Genomic DNA, 9,393 nt, shown 5'->3' with positions numbered 1-9,393 from the left:
TTTGACATTTTGCAATACCACAAATGCATAATCTTAGTCTGGGCCCATTCCTGTTTGCCGAGATCTTTGTGGATTATGATTCAGATTCTCAAAAATTTAATATAATTGATAAAATAGGATGACTGTAATTCAGCTATTTATCACCTCTCAATCTTATGCTGACATTCTGCTTAAGTGCCAAGGAAGCATCACTGTTAACAAAGGCTGGCAAAAACCTACCTGCTGTGCACCACGCTCATTACTGAGTGTTCGCAGTTCATCTGAATGGGCCACACAGATCTCATGCAATGCTGCTAAATCGCGGGACAGGTCAGTTCTAGAATGCTCTGTAGTGTCCGGAAGTTCAGGTACATTCTTTAAGGGAATCATAAAACTGCATTTAGAAATACAACTCTTTATAGACTCTTCTGAAAAGATCCTAACTGGTATAGTAGATAGAATTTAACATACAATATCCTCTTAAAATGCTTTTAAAATTCAAGTTGATAGATTTTTGACCTTAGTATTCGCATCAAAACCAGGCTCCATTTTCTTCAACAGCAGAGCAGAATATTGTGCAGTATTACTGCTATTCTAAACAAATGGGTTTCTTAAACTTTTTATCTGTAAAGAATTTTTTTAACTGGAACATAAATGATGCAAACATTAAATGCTAATCTATATTAAATGCAACCTAAACTTAAAATTCCTCCACTCTTTCAGATTGACTTCCTATTACTAAGATACATTTTGTCCAAATTGATCAGCATACATAAGTAACAGCTACATTATGAAAGTGTTGATAAGAACTTTTCAGACTTATAATTATTTGTGGACTATGCCCAAAACACTTGCTAATGTGTAGAAATGACAGTGTTAATTATGGTATCTTCAGATAAGGTTCATACTGTAACTTAGTGCCAATAAATCAACTTGTTATAGTGACTAAGTACTCATGTTATTTTGAGCGTTGGAGTAAAGTTTAACATGAGTTCAGATTAACAATAGTTTTAAATAAATCAATTCCTCTCCCTAATGGTGACAGTATTTGCTATACATCTCTAAAGACTACAAAATATTTGGTTTTCTATGGTATAAACACAAGTTAGAATACAATTCATTTTTATCAACTGACTCATTCAGTGAAAGAAGGATTATAGAGATGAAAAACAACAGTATTTGCTTCAAAGCATTTAGTAGAGAAGACACAGACTAGAAGTAAACTGATCACAGAGTTATGTATCAAGAGATACACAGAGGATACTTAGGTAAGCAGAACAAAATGTATTGCAGGTTTAGGGCTCAGCAAAGCCCTCCTGAAGGAGATGTTTGAGGTGAGTATTGAAAGATAAATTTGACTTATACAGATGTAAAGCAAAAAGAAGAGTATTAGAATACTGGCATTCTAAGCAGCTGGAAAGGCTAGATTGTGTGGCATCATTAGGAAAGTGATAGAGAAAGCTGGTCTGTTGGTACTTATGATTATGGAAAATAAATGGAGTCCTAATCTTGAATCTAAAAACATACGAAAACCTAGAAATATGACTTGAGATAAATGAGCTAGCCTTAAATATTGGATAAAACTTTCATACAGCTCCTTAAACAACATTACAGTAAATTTTTTTTTCAGTCATTAACCAACTGTATTTTTGGTAATCAGAAATATTTTTATTCTTCAGACCTCTCCAGGAGTTCACATACAGAAACATGATGGGCATTTAGCATTGCCCTTTTATTTCTCAAAATCATTATCAATATGGATCTAAATAACAGTAAGGAATTCCTTATACCTGAAGTTGCCAACTAGGTGCCCACAGGCTGTCCTAAGTGGTTTGACTGTACAGTGGTGTGGTGCTTTACTCGTGCTTTAAGTGAATCCGAATGCCTTACGGCAGAACAGTCTCCTACCCGAGTGTACCCTAGCACCATACACCGGGCTATGTTCACGTGTATGTGCTCCCTTTCTGGTTTCTACACATATGAACTGCATTACTAATAATTTGGTTTTTAACTGATTCGATATCTGGAAGTCTATAAGAAGAAAGTTTAACTTAAGAAATCTAGGGTCTTAGAAATTATCTTTAAAAATCCCATTCTTAATTTTACAATAACAACTTATGTATAAAGACCCAATAAAACCATACATAGTCCCAACTAGATGAAGTTTCAACCAATCCACTATTTTTATCCAAATCCACTATTTTTATCCCTAGAAAAGCCACAGGAACACTTATTCTTCAGTCCATGTACTTATTTAACTGGCCAGAACTGTAGCTCATCCAACTTATTTCAAATTCCACACAGTAGCAGCAAAATTAAGTTGCTAAAGCAGCAACAGAATATTGTGTCACAATAGTGAGATGGAACAGCTAAGAGGATAACTGAAAGACAAGACAGAAATGGAAAAAAATGACACAAGAAGTCCAAAAGCCACAATAATGTATACTTGGTGTAAACCATTTTGTATAAGAATAAATGGTTATCAAATGAACTTGTTTAGGAAGGGAGACAAAAATATGCAGCTTTTTGTTTTTTCTTTTTTAGTTCTGGATGGGAAAGCTTTCTAAAGGTTGTTGCTTAAACGAGTTATACTCAGCTATACTGACTGTAGGTGCCAAAGTACTTGAAAAATTAGATACATACCCCAAGTTCATCTAAAAACATGATCATACGATGTTTATTACTTTTAATGAATGGATTGACACCTTCCATATAAGGCTCCTAAAAAGGTAGAAATTAAAAGCTTAGTATATGCACAAAAACACTGATCTATAGCAAAAACCATACATGTAGGAAACATTCTTATAATTATCAGTAGCAGTACATATTCATAAGAAATAACCATTCAGTGACCATATTTTCCTTCTAATATAAGCAAGCAGCTAATTCTGAGGAACAGGAGTATAGAGTATTTTTAATGAACAAGAAATACAAGATGGGAAAAAAAGAAATCAGAACACATAGCCTGGCAGACACAAATTGAGAAGTAATCACTGAGAAATTATTTGCCAAGCACCCAGAGGTCATTAGAATCTAGCAGAGACTATGGGGAATTAAAATACAGTGGGGTAAGGACTGCAGTAAAAAATAAAGTACTTATAACCTGTCTCAGGATTCAGATAAATTCAAAAGCTAAAAGTCATACTATAAACTGCTCTTCATACTAAAATCTTAAACCTATTTTAAAATATGCTACATTGTAAAATGGGAAACTCTCTTAAAATCAGTAAGGTGAAATGAGGGCCTCAATAGTCAATTCCAAAGAAACAGACATGAAAAATCATACATACAAGAGTAAGGAACTAATGAAACACAAACATGCCCATCAGACTCAAAAATTAAAAAGGGTAAAAATACTAGCTAAGTTTTGGCAAGGCTAGAGGAAACAAAAAGTCTTCTTGATAATTTTACTAAAAAGTAGTTTAAGGAAATAGCTGGTCAGGTTTGAAAGGAAGTATATACATAAGGATAATTGTTACAGCAATCTGGATCACAGTGACAAACTGGAAGGCATCTAAGAATCCAGTGGAAGCCTACTTAATGTTTACATGATGGCATAGTAAATAATCAGTTAAGAAAAATAAAATAGTTCCATGTTTCTAGGTATGGCAAGAAGTTAATATTGACAAAAGCAGGTGACACAGTACAATCCCTACCAGAACATGAACAGTCCTTATCCTTAGGTAGTAGGGATCACATATGAATATTTAAAAACTCAGAGTTTTAATATTTACAGAGAATGTTTATGGGGTAAAATGTAATAAAATCAATTTGGGTGCATTTAAAAATATGCTCTGATTTTTTAAATTTAAAAGTGGCAGAATCTGATTATACTGGAAATTACACTGAAAAAATAGCTTTCTACTAGCTAAAACAATAGTTTTTTTAAATTCCATTAAAATGTAAAATCTAAAAACATTTGAAAAATGTGAACATACCAACAAAATCATAAATTATCTTTATGAAATATCCACTACTGAAAATTTACTTACACTATATTTTATGGTTTTATCATATCAAAGTCATAAATTCATAAATGACATTTTAAAGTATCAAAATATTTTTACCTTAGCTCCAAATTCCACAAGATTTGCTAAGTTCTGCACAGACTTGGCCACTAATATCAGTGTTCTTGCAGCAATAGGAGATGGGGAATCTATAACAGAATTGGGCACAGCTAATAACATTCAACTCAAAAGGTACTTCCAGGTAAATCATTATAAACTTAGTATTTTTAACAGTAAAGACATATTAAAGTGCTAACATTGTTCCATTCAGAACTCTGTAAAAATGTATGACCTGTATAATTCAAAAGACCTTAAGTTAAAGGGATAAAAACTGAATATACTTATCAGGCTTTTAGTTTGTGAAAAGGTTACTACAAGACTGGGCATTTCCCAAATGGTTAATATTTCAAAATACCTTAAAGCTTTAGTAAGCTTTATCTGTATAGCTAAAAAAAAAACCAGTCACTCCACATACCCTTTGGGACAATTCACAAAGCTAATTTCAATCCACCCAAGTTAGCAATTTGCAATATAAGCAATTCCCCGCTCCCAACCTCCACTGACTCAAATAATTCACTTTAAAGCTAAATAACAAAGTCTGGAATCTCTGCTTACTTTGAGAAGAAATGCATGCATATTTATTAAGTTTTAAAGATATTTTAAAGATTAACCAGGAAACATTCACCTATATATAGTAGGATGTAAATAAATATTTGTGTCTCAGTGTTAAACCCTGAAATATATAAACAGTAAAAACCTCATCTATCTCACTGCCTGATTTTAGACTGTACTTTTTTTTCCTTAAGCTGTTAAATTATAAATATTGCCCAGTGGTTCAGAGTCCAACATTCAGATAAATAAACCCGTAAGAATTCTAAACCCTTAATTCTTAATAGACCCATAGAACTATGTTAGTAGCAACAGGAGATAATTACAGAGATGAGGGGGGAGGGTATAACTCAAGTCGTAGAGCGCATGATTAGCATCCTTGAGGTCCTGGGTTCAATCCCCAGTACTTCTCTAAGAATAAATCTGAATAAACCTAAATACCTCCCCCCACCAAAAAAAAAAAAAAAAAAAAAAAAATTACAGAGATGTGATGGCTATAAAGGTAAAACTTCTAAGATATTCCAAAAGAAGTTTAATACAATTTTAAGCTTCAGATTATTAAGACAAAAATGGTTCAGATTCTTTCTCCTCCTAAGGTTCATTATTACATTTGTAGTCATAAATGTAATTCTTATCTTCTCTTTGAAAGAAGCCTACAACATCTGAAAGTCCATCCACAATGGGTATATGGGTAATAAGCAAAACCGAACCTGGTTTGTTGGAGTTAAAATGCCAATTAACATTATATAGCTGGTGACAAGAAATCACTATTGGGAAATCTGAAAGAGCCACTTTCTTCATAAGCATGCACGGAGGACTACTGCAGCTGCAGTTGTAACTTTAATTTGAGCTTAAAAATCCAACTTGCAGTGGTAGTGACAGGGTCTGTAATGGGCTAAAAGCACACACAAAGCTCTTCTTCCCACCTTGAAGAAGCCACACTGCAGGCTGGAAAAAATCATCATAATAAGAGTCTGAAACACAGGCAGGGATGGGGGGAAAAAGCAGTATGTCTAATCATGCTCTCTCAGGCTTCAAATAGAAGATGGAAAGAAAAAGTAAAGGAGCAAAAAGAACAAGAAGAGGGTGCTTTGGAATGTTTTATACCAAGTCTTAGAATTGGATAATAAAAACAGATTTGAAAGAAAAGTAATCTTAATAGTTTTAAACTTTATACTAATTTTTCTAATTTCAAATTTATCAAAAGCTGATTACCTGAGATGATATTAAACATCCGGGGATTCAGGATGGCAGGACAGATAAGTCGAAGGAAAACAAAACCACTGAATGGGAGGGAAATTTTTTTTTTTTAGAGAACTACTATAATATGTTACATTAAAATAATATAAACAAAAATTTTAATACTTGTAGAACCGTGAACTTTGAACTATGTAGGTAAGCCCAAATACACAGCTTTATTTTTAGCTGAAGTATCTTACTTTCAAGAACATACATACCTGCTTCTTTAATATATTACTCATTTTTCCTAAATTTAGAATTTTGGATTTACTTTTGGAAGATTTAAGTTATATTTAGTTGCATTTGCTGTCTTGATTTATTCCAAGCTACTAGTGCATTTTATACTTACTTTGAAGAACTAGTGTCCTTAGGAGCACTAAAAACTCCTGAAATACCGTAGGAGTACAAATAAACCTTTTTAATAGATACAAAGTCCTGTAAGGTCCTAAAACTAACATTCTCAGTTCTCCATCTTCCTTTCTTTAAACAGAACAGCCCAGTAAAGTCTGTTACAAATCGAGTTGGTTATACTGATTTTGTTGAGTCATATAAAAATTAAGAATCCATTGTACAAGGGAAAAAAGTGACATCTTGATAAATGAAAACGTATACAATAGAATGCTGAGTTTTTAAGACAAAGAAAAGACATTAGGCTCTCTAAAGTTTAAAAAAGTTCTCAAATTACAAAATATTAATAGCAAAACCAAAAATCAGTATAAAAGTGGTTTTATCTGCTAATCTCACTCTGGGAACAATGTACAAAGTAAAACTACAAACATATAGCTATTCCTAGTCTGCCTGCTTCAGTTACATTAGAGTATATGTCCTCATGTAGATAATGCTTCTCTAATTTCCTCTTAAGAGGAATCTACACTAATAATTGACCTCTCACCTGGCCCTTGTAAAGACAAGCATTCTTTCCAAGTTGATAAAATTCCTTGTAGAGATTAAAAAATAACTGACAGTCTCTGTTCTCTATTAGTGAATAATCCAACTTCTCAGCATTTACCTCCCAACAATGTTGTTTCTTAGTTTGGGGGAATCTTAGAAAATCAGTATGTTGCTTCTCAGACAGCATTTATTCCAATTAATATAAAACAACTAACTAAATTTAATTTCTTTTAAACTGATTTATGAAGAATCTTGCATAAATTCTGCTTAGAAACATTTTGATACTTAAATAGGTCTTTGAATCTGAAATACAACCTAGCAACATCGAACCATAGAAGAATTTTCAGTGTGCAGATCTACTTTCTCTGCATTTTTAGAGGGGATCTGAGGGATACTAGGTGTCTACACATATATTCAAAAGCTTAACTAGGAATAGAAACCACCACCTTGGCCATAATATCCACACAATCCACATAACAGAATTTCCTGCTGTCTGCTCAACAGTTATACTTGTTTGAAACTTATAGTGTATAGAACACTTTTCATTTACATCAGACACAACTGTGCTGAAACAGTATGTGCTTGTAATTCTTCTCTAGTCCTCTCAATCACTACTAAAGCCAAGAAATACAGAATCTACAATTCATAAATATTTATGTCCTATACTAACCAAGAGAGATTTTATCTGTAAAAAGAGTAGAAGCCTCCTTATGAAATTTAGGTTGGGGGCAGGATTAACACACATTTTCAAAACTAATTGTATGATACTGGTGTCTTCAGTAGCTGCCCAATTTTTTTATGGTATACAACATGACTGGCAGCATATATTCTATGTAATAGTTTATATTATTATTATTATATTATGTAATGAATTATATTATTAGACTGCTGTATTCTCTGATGCTTTTGCACTAATTTCCTACTGTCCTGAATGGGTTGGGTATGCTTAACAAAAGCCTGCAAGGGTGTTAAGGATATTAGTTTGGGTCTTAGAAGTTTTGCCTTAGCCACTAATTTTATATAGAAAGTTACAGAGAACCTTAGCAAACAATTTAATCTCTACAGATCTGCCTCCTCATTGGAAAAGTAAGTTAAAATGATAATTTTTTTAAAAGTCCCCTTATATAAGGGGGACTACAAAATTCTGACTTGACAAAGCAACTCCTAATTACTGCACAATGAGCAGATGGAAAGAGCTTCAGAACTCTGGTTGGAGATTAACCCCAAGTCCCAGACTGTTAGAAACCAACCAATATCTAAATGGTTCAATCATTGCTCATCCTATTTAGCACAAACCAATCTTTCTCTCTTTCTCTCTCTCTCCTCCATCCCTCTTCTTGTGTCTATATGTATATGCATATATACACATATACATGTGTATGTGTGTATAAAAGGTAATATATGAAATTAGCTACAGATTTTATTGGCTATATAGCTTTTAACCGCATTCTGTAAGTTAAAAAAAAAATCCCAAATAGTTAACTGACTATAAAAGAATGTTCAGGTTTTTAGAAAATGCAAAAGGTAGCTAAGTATCTCATAGCAACTTAAAGAACAGAACAAAACAAAACACAGTAAGTTCTAGCTTAAAAGCTATCTGAACTCATAAAATATTCAACAGAGTTCTGACATAAAAATAAAAGAAAAAAGGTCTTGAATTGTATATTGTTAGTCAAGTGGATAGCTGAAAATTGAAGACTATCAGTGCATGCTCCATAAATGATTTAACAAATCAACTGATGACTCTTACCTGACAACTCTTGTCCTCATGGTGGTATTTGTAGGCCACTTGTGCTGGACAGATTTCTGTAAACATCCATAAATATACCTCAGTGTCCTGCCAAAAGAACAGAATCATTTCAATACAGAAAGCAAGTGAAAATACTGATCTCACTGCAACCAAAAGCTTAATTTATGAAATACGAAGGCAACTGGCCTTTTCCCCCAAAAAAGTACTCTGCTACAAGTAATGACATTTAGCAAAGAATTAAGGAGGACTTATGACCTCCTCAAATCTGAGACTATAAGCTTCTGTTCATTCCCCAAGTTACTAGATAAACCAGACACAGTAGCCTGTATAAAAACATGATTTATTTTGATACAAATATTTCACATTGATTTAAGTCATTCCTTTTCCTTAAATAATTCATTGTGTAAAGATGAAAAACTCTTGAATTTTTTCAGAATATAATAACATCAGGACAGTGGGAAAACTTACACATATTTTAGAAATACAAATTTTTCAAAATGCAGATACACGATTTCTTGTCAAATTAAAAGTTCACCACTTACGGTGGAAGTATTTCTGAAGCCATGAATATTTTCTCCACAAGCTCTGAAAGTATGTTCAATAGGTGTGCTAAATTAGTGTTCACATCTTCATTTTTTTCTAACTTTGATGGACTTAACTAAGAGAAGGAATAAATCAATATAAATGCATCTTGGCAATAATAAATGCAAATGAATCAAGGTAATCAAACAGTTGTTTTCAAGGCTATTTTTCCATTTGTCAATCTGTATTAGTCCTTTTGGTGGTGGGGGTGAAGGGGATAAACAGCAATTTCAAGTAGGCTGCTCTATGGAATTCCTTCCAATGGGCTTGTTACCATTAATTCCCAATTAGTCAACTGAAGAACAAGCCATGGTTATTCAACAATTTGCAGTTGCT

General features: G+C 33.0%; 1 protein-coding gene across 1 annotated transcript in view; it reads right to left on the bottom strand.

The window, feature by feature from the left end:
• Positions 1-9,393, bottom strand: part of RASA1 (RAS p21 protein activator 1) — a 96,859-nt gene that overhangs the window by 1,988 nt on the left and 85,478 nt on the right. Inside the window, exons 19-24 of the mRNA XM_006187957.3 lie at positions 9,018-9,133; positions 8,476-8,562; positions 5,811-5,878; positions 4,047-4,135; positions 2,623-2,700; positions 220-354 (exon numbers count right to left, since the gene is read on the bottom strand). Coding sequence (XP_006188019.3) covers positions 220-354; positions 2,623-2,700; positions 4,047-4,135; positions 5,811-5,878; positions 8,476-8,562; positions 9,018-9,133 — 573 coding nt within the window. The remainder of the gene's footprint in view (positions 1-219; positions 355-2,622; positions 2,701-4,046; positions 4,136-5,810; positions 5,879-8,475; positions 8,563-9,017; positions 9,134-9,393) is intronic.

This window comes from Camelus ferus, chromosome 3 (genome assembly GCF_009834535.1).
Source record: "Camelus ferus isolate YT-003-E chromosome 3, BCGSAC_Cfer_1.0, whole genome shotgun sequence".
Lineage (NCBI taxonomy): Eukaryota > Metazoa > Chordata > Mammalia > Artiodactyla > Camelidae > Camelus > Camelus ferus.
Note: the sequence above shows the minus strand (reverse complement) of the source record. Positions and strands in the feature narration are given on the sequence as shown.